The sequence below is a fragment of the Monodon monoceros genome, unplaced genomic scaffold, assembly GCF_005190385.1.
Source record: "Monodon monoceros isolate NGI ecotype Baffin Bay Population unplaced genomic scaffold, NGI_Narwhal_1 Super_Scaffold_15, whole genome shotgun sequence".
NCBI classification, from domain to species: domain Eukaryota; kingdom Metazoa; phylum Chordata; class Mammalia; order Artiodactyla; family Monodontidae; genus Monodon; species Monodon monoceros.
Window position 1 is genome coordinate 37,648,801 of NW_021703771.1, and position 19,385 is coordinate 37,668,185.

The following is a 19,385-nucleotide window of genomic DNA, read 5'->3' on the forward strand; positions in this document are numbered from 1 at the left end:
TAAGACTAGAATAATTATTAATGAATATTATTAGTGTTAATTGTTGCTGTTATTCTTCTTTTGACCATATTTAAAATTATCCTTTAGGAATCTATTGATCTATATTTGAGACATAAAAGAGGAAAGAACACTTTCTGTTTCATGTCAGTTCTCTTTTGGTTTAATTTTTGTAAAGAACCTTTTCTTGCAATTATGAAATATATACATTTTGGAAAAGTGCGTAAAACATAAATGTATCCTTTTACAAATAGTGATCCTTGTCTACTCACACCTTCTTTCCTCCAAGAGGTAACCACTTTTATGGTAATCATTACCTTTCTTTCTTCTATAGTTTAAACACCTCAGTATGCCTCCCTAAAATAGTTTATTTTTGCCTAGTTTTGGACTTTAGATAATGAAATTATGGTAGCCAGCTTCCAGGATGGCCCCCAATTATCCTGGCTTCCTGGTGGTGTCTTCCTACATTGAATCAGGGATGGTCTGTGTGACCAACTTCTAAGGCTGTCGTAAAAGCTTATTGCAGTTTCTGCTTAATTCTCCCACATTATTCACTCTGTGGGAAGCATGAGGAAACTTAAGCAGTCCTGTGAAGAGGACCATGTAGACAGGAACTGAGTCCTCCTACCAGTAGCCAGCACTGACTTGTCAGCCCTGTGGCTGAACCACCTTAGAAGTGGATCCCCCAGCCTGAAGTCAAGCCTTCAGATTACTGTAGCCCCCAGAGACCTTTGATTGTAACCTCATGAGCAGTCCTGAGCCAGAATTGCTCCAAACCACTCTCAAATATCTGATCCACAGAAACCATGAGCAGTAATAAATGATTTCTGTTGAATTAAAAAAAGACAATGAGATAATGACATAAAGATATACATATAAACCATTTCAATAGAATCCAGAAACAAATCTAAATTGATAACTTAATTTATGACAAATGTATTAATCTAAATTGATAATTTATGACAAATGTATTAGTCAGCTCTCGTTTCCATAATAAAATACCATAGCCTGGGTTGCTTAAATAACCAAAATTTATTTTCTCACAATTCTGAAGAATGGAAGTCCAAGATCAAAGTCATCAGGGTTGGTATCTGGTAAGAACTCTCTCTGTGAGTTGCAGGTGGTTGCCTTTTCCCTGTGTTCTTACATGGCAGAAAGAGATAGAAAGCTCTCTTGTGTCTCCTCTTATAAGGGCACTAATCCCATTAGACCAGGGCTCTACTCTCACAACCTCATCTAACCCTAATGAACTCTCAAATACCCCATCTCCAAATAGTATCACATTGGGAGTTAGAGCTTCAACTTGCATTTTGGAGGGACACATACATTCAGTCCATAAGAACAAGGGTGACAGTATAGAGCAGTAAGGAAAGAATAGTCTTCTCAATAAATGTTCTTATGATAAAAAATGTATGTTGATTCTTTACACCATTCACAAAAATCAGTTCTAGATGGATTGTTGATCTAAAAGTGAGAGTTAGAACAATAGAGCTTGTAGAAGAAAGCCTCAGAGAATATATTTATGATCTTGAGTAGGCCAATACTGCTTAAATTATATACTACAAGCACTAACCATAAAGAAAAAGGTTGATTAAATAGACTCTATTAAAGTTAAGAATTTCTGTTGATTAAAAGACATCTTTCAAAAAAAATGAAATGGCAAATCACTGAGTAGGAGATATTTTTATAAAACACGTTCCACAAAAGACTCACATTCACAATATATAAAGAACCCCTAGAAATAAAAAAGAAAACATCCCAATGGCAAAATGAGCAAAAAATATAAACAGGCACTTCACTAAAGAAAATATCCAAGTGGCCCATAAACATATTAAAAGTTGTTCAACCTCATTAGTCATTAGGAAAATAAAATTTAAAATCACAGTGAGACATAGCACAGGGAGATCAGCTTGGGGCTTTGTGACCACCTAGAGGAGAGGGATAGGGAGGGTGGGAGGGAGATGCAAGAGGGAGGAGATATGGGGATATATGTGTATGTACAGCTGATTCACTTTGTTATAAAGCAGAAACTAGCACACCATTGTAAAATAATTAAACTCCAATAAAGATGTTAAAAAAAAAAAAAGAAACACAAAGATCCTCTAGAAGAGCCCTCCAATCTCTGTATTCTGCTCCACTTCAGTATTTACATGTATATGTTGCGATTTGAATACAGATATAATAAAGAAAAAAAAATCACAGTGAGATACCAGTGCACAAACATTAGAATGGCTAAAATGAAAAAGACTGACAGTACCCAACATTGAGAAGGACACAGACCAATTGGAACTCTCATGCATTGCTGCTGAGTGTGTAAATCAGTATAACCACTCTTGAAAGCTGATTGCCAATATCTATTAATGCTGAACTAAACATATCCTATTATCCAATAATTCCCTCCTAGATATATACTCAACATAAATGTCTGTTTGTCTCTCTCTCTGTATATATATATATATACATATATATATGTATATATATGCCAAAAACATTTGGAAGAACCTTTATGGAGCATTTATTTATAATAGTTAAAAACTGGAAACAGTTTAAATTCTCGTCAACTGTAGTTAACATTGTCTCCTAGGGGTTCCTTGGATGGGCTTAGGTGGGTGAGTGTGGGCCTTGAAGTTGAATGTGAAATTGTGTGTATATTACATATGCATAATTCAGAGAAAAAAATCCTTGTCTCAAAAGATATTGAGTCCTTAAAGACCTAGGTTTCAAAATTTTTTAAAAAATTTAATTCCTTCTTGTCTTGATTTCAGCAACTAAACCCTAGAATGTAATTTTAACATTTTTGTCTTATGTCTAGTCTGTTCATAGCTTTCTCACATGGAGTATTTAAAATCTCATCATTCCTTATTATTAAGGAATTATCACCTATTTATGTGAATTATATCATGGTGAAGCCTAAAAATTAAGTTATAGGCATGAGGCATAAATATCTCTCACAGTGGTCTACTTGAGAGCTGCTTTTGATACCGTGTAAAGTGGAGAGAAATGAAGGGGCACTGGATGAGTGACAAAAGTAGGATATACATTACTCTACACCAGTGGTTCTTATCAGGGGGTAAATTTGCACACCCCCCCCGGGGACATTGGACAATATCTGGAGATATTTTTGGTTGTCACAGCTGGGAGAGGGGGTGGTACTGGTGTGTAGTGAGTAGAGGCCAGGGATGCTGCTAAACCTCCTACAATGCACAGGACAGTCGCACACAAGGAATTATCTGGCTGAAAATGTCCATAGTGCCATGGTTGAGAAACCAGGCTCTATAGTGATGACAACTCTGAGTATGGGACACCTCTTATGTGCCACCCTAGATCCTCTTGGCCCCATAGTGACTGCTATAGTTCTTTGACAGCTTAGGCATGTGCATTCTGAAAGGATCTTGCCTCATGCTTGTGGCATATGTCCCTAGCTTCTTGCTCTGGGACTTCCCTGATACGGCAGCATGAGTTTTGTGTAAATCTTTTTGGCTTTGTGCCCACAAATGCAAACCAGGAATATAGGGGAATTAACACACTAGGTCAATGGGGCATAGATGTGATGAATAAATTCTTTCTCCTTTTTGTCCCCTGGGTAAAGAGTTATGAAATGTATGTCACATACTCCAAAGATTGTTCTTTATGATTGAATACCAGTCTTCCTTAATAGTGGCCAACTTAGTATCACATCGTTACATTGGCTCTTCATCCTCCCCAGGTTCATTCCCGTTGTCCCCCACCCCCTACTTCCTGGAATCACACGCCCAGTAAACCAGCTGGATGCAAATCTTTGTCTCAGATTCTGTTTTCTGGGAAACTCAGCATAAAATACCATGTGTGTGGAGGTCCACACTGAAAGATCAGAAATTAATGGAAAATAATATAAAAAGTTAGAATTTTATAAACGTTCATGTTTGTCCCTTTAAAGTGAAGCATAAATATATAATAAAGGATTAAAAAGAGGGTACCAGATTTGTGGTGGTGCAAATATTGGAGAGCTTAGAAAGGTCCACTTCTCAAATTGTCCCATCAGCCAAAGAATTTTCTAAGCCTCTTGTGGTAAGGGCAAGGGACAATAGTGGTGGCCATACAGAAGGAGAAAAAAGGAAGGAAATTAAGTGAGGGGTTCAAGAAAAAAAAGAAAGGAAAAAGATTACCCCTTGGCTGCCCTCCTTTAAATGGATCTTGTTATTTTGAGAGATTTAGAGTCCTAGATTTTTAGTTAGAAGGGACCTAGGAGATCATCTAGCTAAATCTCCTCTTTTACAGATGAGGAAAATGAGGCTGGAGAGAGTAAATGACCTTCTCAAGGTCACTGAGTTGCTTTCATGGCAGAAGTAGGGACACCATCTAAACATGGATTATAAATCACACACCTCTGTGATCCATGAGGCAGCCTAGAACTTTTCTTGGCATTCTATAAACTCTTTTGGGGGGTATGACCTAGCTAGGATTTTAGAACACCCTGCCCCAGATCACCAAAGAGCTAAGATGCTAATAGGAAATAAGAGGAAACGTCAGCTGTACTTCCCTTTGCTTGTAGAGGGTGGATGTGTTTCTGGAATTAACTTAGGCTTGACTGAACTGTTTGCAATTAATTATTTGAAGGTATAAATAAGGTTTGGTTAAGAGAGAGGAGTGATGGTGAAGTTGGTAACTCGTGTTATTCTAGGGACATTCCCAATGCTGACTTCTCAAAGTTCTTGTTAAATTGAGAAGACTTAGTTCATGGACTTGGCCAAGGAGAGTGGAAATAACGATTGCATTCTGTCCTGGGGCTTTTCACTGGTGTTTCCCTCTAAGGCAACTTTGTTCTGAGTGGTTAGCAAAGATGGTGCCCTTGGCTTCCTCCCCCACCCCCTGCCCCTGCCCTGGACATCCAACCACCCAAGGTACATCTAGTAAGGATTCTGCTTTTTCTTCTCCTTATGCTGAGGCCCAAAGTCAGACATTTCATTTCTGGTGGAGGAGACAGACATTAAAAAGAAATCTCAATCAAGTGTGTTGATGATCAAGTCCAGGGTGCTTTGGGATCTGACCAGGTTCAGGGTCAGGAAAGGCTCCCATAGGAGGAGGTTTAAGATATGGAGGAGCAATAGGACTGAATTGGTCAAGGATTTTGAGGTTGTGGTCGAGGGAGGAAGCAGCACATGGAAGGACTCAGAGGAGAGAGCCTCAAGGAAAGCAAAAGAAGCCACAGGGCCGAGAGTAGACAAGCTGTGAGACTGGCCTCGTCCTGGGAGCCATGGAGAGGCCATGCTGAGGAGTTCCAACTTCTGGAGGGCAGTGGATGCCACTGGAGGGTTTTGGGCAGGTGAGAGCAGTGACCAGACTTGTGTTTCACAAGAATTTCTCACCTCCAGAGTGGAGGGAATGAGCTAGATGGGAGTGAAATGGGAGGCCACCTGTAGTACAGGTGAGAGGTGTTGGTGGCTTCACTGGAACCGACAGCAGTAAACTCCATGAGGACGGGTCTCGTATAGCCTAGAGTAATGCCTGGTATGCAATTAGACTGGGTAAATAGTAATTGAATGAATGAATGCAATATTATAAAAATATTTAGGAGGACCTGGTGATTAATCAGAATGTGGGAGGTGAAAGGGGTAGGAAAGAGACCAGATTTCTGCTAGCAGGTAGCTGCATGGATGCGTGGGCCAGGAACTGAGATGGGAAACACAGTGAAGGGACAGGTTAGGGGAAAGGTGTGTATGTAGCTTTGGACATGGCAGGTTAAGATGCTGGGAGGCAGTTGGAAATAAACTGAGAAGTAACTGTGTTGATTTGGAAATCTTCATCATATGGATGGTAGCTGGAGTCACAGGAGTGTATAAATACTGTGGCCCAAGGGGACTATGCAGAGAGAAGAGAGGACTCTGAAAGGTTTCAGTGGGTGTGACCCTCCCCCTTTCCCATAGTGGTGCCGTTCTGGCACATGATGTCCCATCACATTCCCAAGTAGGGATTGGCATGGGGCCCCTTCAGAGAGTCCCTCCATCATTCATCATTCTCATTCAAGAAATCTAAATGAATATTTTAAGATGGGAAGGTGAAGAGGGGAGTAAATTATCTTTTTGACAGTGTTCCAGTGGGTTCATCTTGGTTCTTTTAACAAATTTAGTTGAGTGGAGTTCTTCCCATTCTTCAGTCTGCTGAAGGAGACTGAAGAGGAGGGGCTGAGGAGGAGACAGTGGTGCTTGATGCGAAGGCTTTACCCTCCCCACGTGTCCCTTTGACCCCCTGGTCTCTAGCCTGTCGGTTCCCCTCCCCTAGGATGGTAGCCCCAGCAGGTATGCTGCTCAGTAGAACTGCCTGGAATGCTGAGAGGTGGGACTTGGTGTGCTGGTCAGTCACAGTGGGGCTGCTTATACCTGCTTTGTGGTCACCAAGCACACCTGCCTCCTGTGACACCCCCAGTGGTGACAGAGCCCTGGGAGCAGGCCTGGTTTTCCCACGGTCCTTTTCTACTGCATGTTGGCATTTTATGCTAGGGGCGGCCGTGGAAACCTCCTTGAGGATTGGGATCGTGTCTGTCTTGTTTGCCAGTGTATTTGCAGCCCCTAGTATAGTGCCTGGCACAAAGTAGAGTAAATAAATGAATCCTTTGTCTACAATTAAGGTTCCCCCTCTGGGGAGATTTGTCAACCACTGCGGGGCCCATTAAGTGTAATTAATGGGACAGCCAGAGTTCAGAAGGGGAAATGAGCCCTTCAGATAAATAGTGGGTAACGGGTATACTTTTCCTGCGCTGAAGTCCTATATAAAGCAGCTTGACCCTTTAGTCCTAATATGCTGCTATTTGTGTTTCTTTGGAGATGATGCTCCTCTATGCAGGGCAGCGGCTTGGAATTGCTTTTCCAGCAGTGATGCATGTGCTCGTGCACACTTTTTGACCTTGCTCCCTTGTCCCTAATCATGTGCATTTGTTGGCTAGATGCTGGGACTCAGTGTGTGGACTCTAGCCATGTAGGAGAGAAAGGTCTGGTGGAGAGCAAACCCATCATTGTCCCAGGGCACCTGAGATTGGACAGAGGGTCAAATCCAGGACTCAGGGATGGGGGACAAGAGTTTACTCAAGCTTCTTTTCCATTGCAACCAGCCAGTGAACATGAATTATCCAGTCTATTAAGAGCAGTGTTACTCTCCCATTGCCTTATTGATTTCTGCCATTTTCTCTGTAGGACTTTACAGGTAAAGGATTGCCTTCTCTGTATATGATGGCTATAGCAGACACCACAGGACTTAGTGGACCATGGGTGTCTTTGTTCAGTCTGGTGGTGTTTATTGAGGGCTGGTGGGTGTTGGTCAGCAAACCCAGCACTGGCCACACGGCTGCTGGACTTGTCCTTCTGCCCAGTGCAGACAAAACTCCTGGCAATGGAGGATCCAATTCTGGGCAACAGAGGAGAAACCTTCCTCATAATTAATGGCCCATATGGAAGTGCTCATGCTTCAGCACTAATGTAGGGTAGTAGAGCAGAACATCCCAGGGAGACATCCTTAGAAGTCCAGTCTTGTGGATTCTCTGTGAAAATACCTGTCCCTGGTCAAATTTGTGAAATACAGCCATTCTTATCTCCCTCTTGAAGATTTCTAATTACACATTGGTGGAGCCCAAAAGTCTTACAGTAAAGAACTTGTTGTTCAGCCCAGTGTTTTCCATGCATATTTGACCATGGAAGTCTTTAAAAAAATAATACCCCTTTAAGTATCCCATAGTATTAGTGTTCTGTGGGGGGTGTATTTTGGGAAATGTTGCATAGAGGATTCTGGGTTTTCCTTACTCTTAAGTTCTATCCTCTTCCTTTCTTATTCCAGCTTCTTAGGGTGGGTACATAGGGAAGACAAACGCTCTATAATGAGTACTGAGACGTGGAGGTGAGATTGTCAAGGAGACTTATCAGAAGTTCCTACTCTGGCTAATCAGTGAAAGTATTTAAGTTAATGTCAAGGAGCTGCAGACACATGTGCTCAGTAGTGTCTGTTAAAGAATCCAAGTTCAGTATGGTATTCAAGACAGAATTACTATTTTGTGACTTTATGGGATCTCTCCTTTTATTACCTTCTTTGTTCGAATGTTGAGAAAATAAGTGAGGAAGGGACACTGGAAGTAAAGCAAATTCACTTTGAATTTGACTACAATTTTCACAAAGAACTCTTTGGACTTTTCCCTGGTATGCTTTGACTAGAGACACAGGTAGAAGAATTCTCTGAATTTGGGTGAGTTACATTCTTATATTTTGGTGATTGTTTAGGTCTCACTCTTAAATCTGTCCTTTCTTTTTCATTTCTACTGTTAGAAATGTTATTCTATGGGTTCAGAACTTCATCTCCTTTCCTCTGCATCCATCCATCCATCCATCCATCCATCCATCCATCCATCCTTTTATTCATTCACTCAACATAGCTTAAGCATTGCTATGTACTAGTCACTGAACACACAAAAGTGAATGAGTCATTGAGGCTGCTCTCATGTTGCTTTTTTCTAAGATGTGGAACAAGAGTCCAGTCTTCTGAATTCTTTTTTTTTTTGCGGTACGCGGGCCTCTCACTGTTGTGGCCTCTCCCGTCGTGGAGCACAGGCTCCGGACGCGCAGGCTCAGCGGCCATGGCTCACGGGCCCAGCCGCTCCGCGGCATGTGGGATCTTCCCGGACCGGGACACGAACCCGCATCCCCTGCCTGCATCGGCAGGTGGACTCTCAACCACTGCGCCACCAGGGAAGCCCCCAATCTTCTGAATTCTGATCCACCCTGCTGGGGTAACATTTCTCAGCCCATCTCTGCTCCTGTCATGTCCTGTGAGAAATGTTTGGGAGCTCCTCATTACCTGTGGAATGAAGAGGAACCCCTCCCACCCCAGAGCAAGATGATATTCAAGGGACTCCTCATGCAGGCCCCACAGTCCCAGTCTAATTCCTACTTTTCTCTTCATGCAGTTGTTGTGGCTGAGCTGCTGCAGGGCTCCTCCCCATCCTTGAGTGTGTCTGCCACTTCCTGGCTCCTGCTGGTCCTCTGTCCTTTCCCTCCTTCTCTTGAACTTTCTCCCACTCCAAATCCTTCAAGACCCAACTCAGAAGCTGTGCTCTCTAGGCTCAAAGAGGCTTCTGAACTCCTCTCTTACCACATTCTCCCTGTCAAATAATGGGTCACACACTTTTCTGCCTGTTCTCTTGGGAGCAGGGCCATGTCCTAGTCAACTCATCGTTCTTGACCAGTGACATAACACAGGGACCTGCACGTGGATGTAAATGTTTAATTCATTTTGAAGTCACATCTTTTACAAATATGTGTGTGTATGTGACCTGTATATATATATATATATATATATATATATATATATATGTATATACACACACACATATATATACACCCCATGTATATGTATCATATACATAAATAATTTAAAATCAGCTAGAAAACTTCCATTAGAAAATTGAAAATTAATTTTAAATTCCATCATTTTCCTGTCATTTTGTGTAATATGTGCTCATTCCTTTTACATACTGGAACCAAATTTTAGTTTATAGATAACAATTTAGATTTTATTTTGGGGTTAACTACTACTCTATTTAGAGGGGTGTTGACTATTTAAAATCTTGAAATCACTTCAAATAATTCTATTTCCAAAAGAAAAATAGGGATAATTTTAGGTACTATAAAGAATCATAATTGTATGGAACTGCTATCATTTAACAGCATCTCTCCTTTTAATGAGAAATAAGTGCAATAAAACTGTATTAATTCAGACTCTATTCTTTGGCAATTTTTGATAGTTCAGTTACCAAGGTGGCAGACATTTTCAGTTGTTACTATGATATTTCTTAAAAGAGCAAACTTCTCAGGTGTGTAGAAAGATCCACCCATGTGTGGATAGTTGATGTGATAATTACAAAGAATTCCCATCTATTAATTACAGAATATCTGGCAGTACAGTGATATATTTGGCAACACCCTGTCAACTATTAATTCAAATTAAGTAATTTTAAAAAAGAATAAATGTAAGTGAAGCTTTTATTAAATCTAATGGCTTTATTCTTAAATAGCCTGAGTTATTGAAATTTAACCAATTACTGGGTTTTTCTTTGTATTCAGAGTTAGTGAGTCTACAGATGTCATCCATTGGTGGGGGATGTGATTGAAGAGACTGGCGCCTGCTCATTGGGCCTCTCCAGATTGCACACAGCTGACACCTACCCTTTTTTTTAACATATTTATTGGAGTATAATTGCTTTACCATGGTATGTTAGTTTCTGCTGTGTAACAAAGTGAATCAGCTATACATATACATATATCGCCATATCTCCTCCCTCTTGCGTCTCCCTCCCACCCTCCCTATCCCACCCCTCTAGGTGGTCACAAAGCACGGAGCTGATCTCCCTGTGCCATGCTACTGCTTCCCACTAGCGATCTATTTTACATTTGGTAGTGTATATATGCCCATGCCACTCTCTCACTTTATCTCAGCTTACCCTTCCTGCTCCCTGTTTCCTCAAGTCCATTCTCTACATCTGCGTCTTTATTCCTGTCCTGCCCCTAGGTTCTTCAGAACCACTTTTTTTTTTTTTTTTTAGATTCCATATATACGTGTTAGCATACAGTATTTGTTTTTCTCTTCCTCACTTACTTCACTCTGTATGACAGACTCTAGGTCCATCCATCTCACTACAAATAACTCAATTTTGTTTCTTTTTATGGCTGAGTAATATTCCATTGTATATATGTGCCACATCTTCTTTATCCATTCATCTGTAGATGGACACTTAGGTTGGTTCCATGTCCTGGCTATTGTAAATAGAGCTGCAATGAACATTGTGGTACAGGACTCTATTTGAATTATGGTTTTCTCAGGGTATATGCCCAGTAGTGGGATTGCTGGGTTGTATGGTAGTCCTATTTTTAGTTTTTTAAGGAACCTCCATACTGTTCTCCACAGTGGCTGTATCAATTTACATTCCCACCAACAGTGCAAGAGGATTCCCTTTTCTCCACACCCTCTCCAGCATTTACTGTTTGTAGATTTTTTGATGATGGCCATTCTGACTGGTGTGAGGTGATACTTCATGGTAGTTTTGATTTGCATTTCTCTAAGGATTAGTGATGTTGAGCATCCTTTCATGTGTTTGTTGGCAATCTATATATCTTCTTTGGAGGAATGTCTATTTAGGTCTTCTGCCCATTTTTGGATTGGGTTGTTTGTTTTTTTGATATTGAGCTGCATGAGCTGCTTGTAAATTTTGGAGATTAATCCTTTGTCAGTTGCTTCATTTGCAAATATTTTCTCCCATTCTGAGGGTTGTCTTTTCGTCTTGTTTATGTTTTCCTTTGCTGTGACACCTACCCTTTTCTTATGGCTCTAATTGCCAGTAATTCTAAGGAAGGCTCATTTACATGAAGAATGTGTCTACTTTCTCTGGATTGATCCTCACCACAGCTAGAGTTACGGTGGGCATTACTATCCCTTAAGTGACTTGCCCACATCACACAACTAGAAGGGGCAGTATTAATACTTTCACCCATTTCCTCTGTCTCCATCTCTCCATACTCCATCACAATGTCTTTCAAATAATAGTGACTTAGGTTCACAAAGGAGTATATATTTGTTACCTCATTTGCTTAACAAAAAGTCACCCCCTTGAGCTGTAATAAGTGGATCTGCCTGTTGCTTTTCTTTTCTAGAGATCCCTAGCGATATGCCATTCCTCCCACCTCCTTCAACTTCCACAGTGCTTTAAATTCACATCTAAAAGTCATTCTGGAAATATCTGACATTGTGCTACAGTATCATCAGGCAGTAGTTTTTCTGTCCACTCTGCCTTTACTTGGCAGCCCTCAGCTTGCTCTACCTATATGCCCAGGGCTAGACATTAGCAAAGTAGTGACCAGAGGCTTCTTTTGTCCTAGCCTCTCCCATCTCTGCCCTCCCCTTTTCTCATTGGAGCCCTGTCCTTAGCCCTTCTCCTCACTCTCTGTGAAAACTTGTTCTTCGGAAAGAATCACTCATTTTAAAGCATAAATCACTATAGACAAATACATATCGAGCCTTCTTGCTTTCAGGGAATTTGTGTTTTAATAGGATATAAGAAATATTTAGCCCAGGAAATTACTCTCTAATGGTAGAATTAAATTTTTGTGAGCAATTGAGGATACTTTTTGAAGCTAGGATATTCTTATTGGCATCTTTGAAGTTACACATGTAAGTGGTTCCCCACTTCACCCACATGGAAAGTCAGTCTTATTCATGTCCTGCTGTGACTGCCCTCTCTTACAAAAGAAAAAGCTGGGAAGAGTATTGCTTGCCTGTGAGTAGAATGACTGCTTCCTGAGATCCAGGTATATTGGTTCTGTCTCATCATTTAATGTTCAAGTGGCACTTGCTGGTGAAAGTTCAAACAGAATGTTTGCAGCAAATCCAAGTCTCATAGTCATAAAGAAGTAAAGGTTTGCACTGTGGGCCTTTAACTTGTTTTTTAAAAAATCAGTCAACAAATATCGATTAACACTTCAGGTGTCTCCTCAAAGACTTTTTGACCATTTGGATTCCATTTTCTTTGTCTATTAGTGTGTCATGGAGCAGTGTGCTGTGTAAGTAGCAGAGTCTGTGACACCTTTTAGTCCTTTTTGTGGAGGGACGTCTGTGTGGATGGTGTATAATCTCACCCATTTAGAAAGGCTGTGGTCTCTAAGGTGTAGTGGTCAAGAGCTTGGGCTCTAGAGCCAGATGCCCTGGGCTTCTTCTTGGCTTTGGTTTGTACTGGCTGTGTGATTTGGAGCAAATCACTTAATCTCTAAACCTCACTTTCCCCATTTGCACAATGGGGATAATGTTAGTGCCTGCCTGCGGGGTAGTGGCTGTGATTAAGACTAAGTGATGGATTTAAAGAATTTAGCACTGTGCCTGGCACCTATTAAATAGTAAATAATGGCTAACTATCATTATTTTCCCTTTGACTCAGTGGTCCAGATTTTCTCTGGGTCTCCCTTATGTTTATTTCTGGGACACAGGGAATTGTACAAAAGCTTCTATAGGACTCTTAAATTAGAGTCTCTATAGAGACTTTTAAATCAGACTGCCTTAAAGCTTTTGGAATTCAATTATTACAAGAAGGGCTGCAAAGGAAGCAAACTTTAATCCTAGTTTTTTGCCTGCCTTTCAGGCCATGTCTTTATTCTGTTCTTAAATATACCTTCTTCAACAAATAGATTGATAGAGTGTTACCTGTGCTTTCATCTCATGGCATGGAGAACATACAGGAATCACTTCAGATTGTCTTGCAGCTTGTCTCATATAATTCAAGTCTTGAAATGATTATCTGGACATGTGCATTCTAGGAACTGTTGGAAGAGAGAAATATCACCAGCAGATACTTTCAGACTTTTTTCCTCAGTCTTGGATTCCCATGAAAGTTACAGAGGGGTGGTAAATCTACAGTTTAATCACTTGGGGTTCGTTAAGGCCCACCTGATTTTATTTGGGCTCTGGTCAGGTAAGCTAGTATGCATGTTCATAGCCAATTAAAATGCCCCTAGAATGGCCATCCTTATTTTTAAGTCACCAGATAAAGCAGTCTCTCAAACAGCTTCAGCAAGGCATTCCACAAATGCTTGACTTCATACTTCTCTGCACTATGATAAATAAATACAATTTGGATTTTATCTCAGAGTAATGAATCTAAATTTCTCCTTCTGGGGTGTAAAGTAGAATAATGTTCTATAGCTCTTTGAACATTAGATTGGAAAGATAATGCCCTAAATATTTTGCTTAATTAAATCCAAAAGAGGTGGTACAGACTTTTCATGATTAACTGAAACATGCATATTTTGACTGATGCATATTTATATGATATTATCATATGAAAAATTTATTATGTTATATAAACTGTTCACTTTGGGAATGTGATATAATGCTGTAAGCATTTTGCGTTTGTTGCTGCATTGTTCATTATGAAAAATACACAGGCTAATAATGGCTGTAAGGAAAGATCTGTTACGTGAATTTTCTTTGAGGCAATCTCATCGCTAATGGCCGGGACCTTTTGCCTAAATATAAGAAATCAGGTTTTTCCCTAGTTTGAAGAAATATTTTTTAAATAAAAAAGTTTTGAAAGCAGATAAGGTTCAGAAAGCTAAAGGGCTGGGCCCTTTATTTTGCTAATATAAAGCATGCACACGATTCCTGGGTTTCAGATTAAAAAAAAAAAAAAAGATGCGGTTGTTGAAATGAACCTATCCCCTTGGCTTTAAGCACTTAAGAAGATCTCACTTTTCTAGGGGTGCAGTCATATTGTTTAAGATGGGGCACCATCTCATGTCTGGTGGCAGAATGTTGAGCTAAGTTTTAGCTGACAAAATTAACTTTAATAATCACAGTTCTTTCTTAATTTCTTAAATATATTAATAAAAATGACTTTTATAAGACTAGAATATCTGAGATATCTGAAAATGTTTTCTTGAACTTTTGGAACAATCCCTTTATCAGACGCTTCTTTGGAGCATTAGCTATTGATAGCAGTTTGGTGACAGAAAAGGAGGTATCTGATGGAAGTTTTCTAAAGGGTTTGCCTTTATGAAACAGCATTTTATGAAAAAAGGATGGGGATACTGAATTATTTAACAAGGCAGATCCTAACCACCATCCTAAGAGTTTTCCAACTGCCAGATACGAAAGTACGCAGTTTCTTTTGTCTCATCTTCCCGTTTTGTTACTTTGTAGTACAAATGATTTATAAAAATAACCTGCTTTAAAATTCTACTTTTTGTTTATTTGTTATCTCTGTTGTAAGAAACTATCCTTGCCTCCCCTAAAAAAAAGACAAGTAGGTCTGTGTGGTGATGATGGAGTAAAGCGTGAGAAAGACCCGTGAGTGGCCTTTTTGCCCCAGGCATCATTCCTTCAGGCCAGGCCAGAGCTCAGGCCCGCTGCCCAGTCTTCTTAGAGCTTTGCTCTCCACCCTCTGTCATCTCAGTTTTAGTCTATGATAGTGAAAGATCTAGGACTAAAACACTTAACATTTTTTTTCCCCCAAAGCAGCCTATTGAAAGGAAGAAACCGAAAGGGGAAACCTAATGCATGTTCTAAAGTGGATCCTTGGGAAGTGGGGTCTCCTCGTTGAATTCTGTGGCCAAATAATTTCCCCCATAAAATCTTTTTTTCCTTACAGATTTCACCAGAATCAAGCTTATTGCCAACGGATCATTTGTGAGAGTTCTGCTGTATCATATTCTTTTTCAGGAATTTAAGATTTTAAAGCAGCTAATGGATTGGGAAAATAGAAACTATTAGTGCTAGTTAGTTTAGTAATGATAGATGATTATTTTCTAAATGTAGTCTTTCTAATTTAATTTTTAAAACTCCTCCATACTCTAAGGTAAATTATAGAGTCTTGTTAATTTTTCATACCATGTAAAATGTCTGTATGTAGACAGATGCCATATTAGAAATCATACAAAATATAAATAAATCTTTTTTTTGAATAGAATAATTTATTAAACACAGTCATTGTATGACATTTGAATTCATGTTATGACTCCATTTAAAGAAAGTTATTTTATCAAAAATGTTTGATTAACATCAAAGGTTGCCTTTTATACTGTCTCATTTGATAATTAACAATAAATTACAACATGTAATTTGTGAAATAAAAATGATCATTAAAATGACAACACTTATTCCATTAAGGTAAATAAAATGCTTTACATAGTTCTGAGTGATGACACTCAGGGGGAAAAAATGCCGTTATCACTGCACTACAAATTAGTTTGCTTCTAATTTTGCAGGCTGATGACCGCACTGCCTCAAACCAAATCTTTTCCCTGGAAATGGAGTGATTGCATGACAGACTCTATGAACCATGAATATGTCAACAACTCACGGACCAGGCCTTGCTTAGCAATTAGTCTTTGGGGGATTTTATTCAGAAATCAGACAACAGTATACCAGAGCTTATTGGGCATTTTATGATTACCAGTCATGTCTGGAGCATGAGTCTGGGTTAGTACAAAAAAAATTGATAAGGGAGGAAGAGATGCATCTAATAGTGGCAATCAGTCATACACACACACACACACACACACACACACACACACACACACACACGCACAGAGTCAATGGGGAAGACTGAGAAAACGTAAGATATAGTGAAAGCCCCTAGGAGGCAGCAAGAAAATATTTCTTAGACCTCTACTTGTAGTCTCTCCTACAGTCACTCCCTGTAAAGAGACCACTGTTTCCCAGACTTCAGTCATTTGAATATCACCATCACATTTTTGTTACAGCGTCTTACCACCTGCACTATGATTTCCTCAATATATTTTATTAACTGACTCACTTTAAAAGCCTTTCTTTGTTTTAAGCAGTAGTATTTGTGATATCCTGGGCTTGTTGTGCTAGTAAAATTTGTTTTCTTCTCTTACAAAGGAAAAGATATACAATAGTTTAAATATTGAAAATATCTGCATACCACCTAACATTATTCTGAGCATTCCCATGACATGGGTGGCAGGTGCTACAGGAGCTACAAGGACCACCAGTCTGGCTGAGAATGATCTGGGCAGATGTGTGACCTCAGGCCTCATGGCTGACACCCCCATTACCATTCCTCCATCCAGGGACCACGAACCATATCACATGGAGGGGAATTTAAATCAGGCCTGCGCCTCCCCGAGGACAGCAGTGTGGGAAGGCTGTATCACAGCAAACTGTTGTGTGAGCCAGGATGGTGCCTTTTCATCGTGAGAAGATGGCCACTCACATCTTTCCTTTCTTTGAGTAACAGTATCACTCGGGAACCATTATATTGCAGGAGTAAACAACACCCCCTTTCATGTAACAGTAATAGGGAACAGGTCAAGATTGAGCCTGGCTCCTGACAGTCCAAGTTCACATGAGGGCATCACATTTGTAGGTTAGCACTGGGCAACCCACCCAGTGTGAATCTTGTAGGCTGTCAGCAGTACCTTTGAAGAAATGGGTCTCTTTACAAGCTTCATTAGTACTGAGCCTGGTTTAACCAGGCAGAATAAGCATTTGTACCAGGATACCAAGTGCAAGGAATCCTCATGGCTCTGCAGTCATGCTCTGGTTTTTAAATAAATGATGTCTTTTGGAAACTTAGGAGACAACCAAAAAAAAAAAAAAAAAGAAAGAAAAGAAAAAGAAAAAAGCACCGAGTCTTCCCACCAAGAGCTGGCTATCTACTAGGTCAGAAAGTGGTGAGGTACTGAAATTAAGAACAGACCTCAAGTAGCTCTGTGAGGTTCAGGGTGTGTCTAAGTTTGAAGGGATGTTTGCTTCTGATATGAACATTTTTCTTATACTTTTATTATAGAAGATGATGTGTCAAATGTACAAATAATGTGTGCCTGGTGCCAGAAAGTGGGAATCAAGCGCTATTCCCTGAGTATGGGAAGTGAGGTGAAAAGCTTCTGCAGCGAGAAGTGCTTTGCGGCCTGCCGACGAGCCTACTTCAAGAGAAATAAGGTAAGAGCACCGTAGAGAGAGGCGGCCCACTCAGGCCTCACCACCCTGTGCGCATGCGCCTCTTAGCTTCTAGCCGAAATCACTGCGCATCCCGTACTTTTATTCTTTCTGTTTTGTCTGTTCTCTTTCTCTGTCATGCTTAACCTTCTGGAATAAGGAACCCTCTTCTAATGTGTAACCTGCTCTTCAGTTTCTCTTGTCTTGGTGTTTGAATTCTGAGAGGGTGAATGAATCTGATGAGGACATGGTGGTCGCAGCTGGTATCCTAAGTTACAGTGTCTCTCCAGCAGTAGAGTACTAGACTAGCGTCCATTAAAGATAAGTGGTAGAGATTTCTTATCAAGGCTGAGAAACTAGCCACAGAAGCATGGCCAGAAAGCTTTAGTCCACTCAGTTTTATACTTGTTCCCATTGCGAATATTGCTCTAGCTCTTTCCAAAATCTGATCCACAAATTCTAATCAAGAAAAATGTCAAGTCTTTCTTGACACCTTACATTAAAGTTGATTGATATTGAGAAAAGATGAAATAATGAATACATGAACCAACCTTGCTCACACAGCCAAGCATTTGTGAGAATCATGGTGGATGAACACAGGAACAGCCATAGTTATGGTTTCTTTCTTTGTTTTGTTTTATTTGTTTTAAGACATCTGAGATATAAAAATGTCCTTTTAGAATAGCATTAGCCACCATTGATGGGAAATGGAATGCGTGATGTCTTTACAGTCAACACACACATACACACACAGCTAATTTCTTAATCTTTTAAGAACCGCTGTTGCATTTTGCCACCAATTACTGAAATAAATTGCTAGTTCTTGATTATTTTCCATTGATCTGTAAATTTTCCTTAATTCATAAAATCATCCACATTTTGCTAAGCGTTTCCATTTCCATAATATAAGATCAAAATCTGTCCTTCTTTGAAGCAAACAATTGCTACTTTTTTTAAGTCTTATTTGTAATCCTGAAATGCTAATTTTGCGCTCACTGCATTGCAAGAAGCACTGTTGCAGCAAATTATCTACTGCAAATTTGGGTCACATTATTCTGCCAAAAAACATAATGCCGAAAGAATTAGGCTGCAGAATTCAGCGGGGTGGAATTTTAGGAGCAGTCTCTAAGAATTAGGCTCATAATCTTCACTGGAACGGGGAGGCAAGTAAGGAAATTGTCTGGAATTCTTTTGGGACAGTCAACAGTTCACTTTCCCTTGGGAGGGGCCGGTGAAGCTTCAGAGAAGGGTAGTTAGAGCAACGCATGGGAGACACGTTTTGTTTTAATATAGGGGGATTAAAATGATCTCTGAGACCCTGGGGCTCCCGTTTTTAATGCTGAGCACTGGGGTAACAATCACAAGAGTGGACCCAGTGCTTTCATCTTCAAAGCCTTACTTACCACAACAAAATACTTTGCATTCCATCCCAGAAGATGGCTATAGAACAGGGGTTTTTGTCTCTTTATGATTCTGAAGGGTTATGCGTCTGAATCTTGATGGACTGCCTGTAGTGAATAAAATCAAGCAAGATGAATTTGTCACAATCCCTGTGATACATGTTACACTTTGCATAGTGATCCAACTTTTTAAGCCTTTGATGAAAGGCACCTGATTCAATTTGAAAAAGCAGTTCATAATAATATATATATGTATAATATATATCATATATACAATGTGTACATGTTTGTAATTATAAAGTTTAAGGTCAAACTGAGTTTAAACTTCCACAGCATACAGTTTTGAAAAATAGATAACTGGGAGCCAAGATAGGAATTAGTATTTGGAATACTTATAGTAGGTAAAGTCAGCAAGGGGAGAAAGACCATTACTTTTCACTTCCTGCAAGGAGTTATTGGGGTAGTTCTTTGAACATCCTGCAAAACCTGGGAGTCGCAGTGGCTTGAAGTTTAGCCAGTGACTTTGAG

General features: G+C 40.0%; 1 protein-coding gene across 2 annotated transcripts in view; it reads left to right on the forward strand.

The window, feature by feature from the left end:
* The window catches only part of SOBP (sine oculis binding protein homolog), a 159,246-nt gene that overhangs the window by 25,520 nt on the left and 114,341 nt on the right, over positions 1 to 19,385 (forward strand). For both annotated transcript variants that reach the window (XM_029223990.1, XM_029223991.1), the window contains exon 4: positions 17,309 to 17,460. In XM_029223990.1, the coding sequence (XP_029079823.1) occupies positions 17,309 to 17,460 (152 nt within the window). The remainder of the gene's footprint in view (positions 1 to 17,308; positions 17,461 to 19,385) is intronic.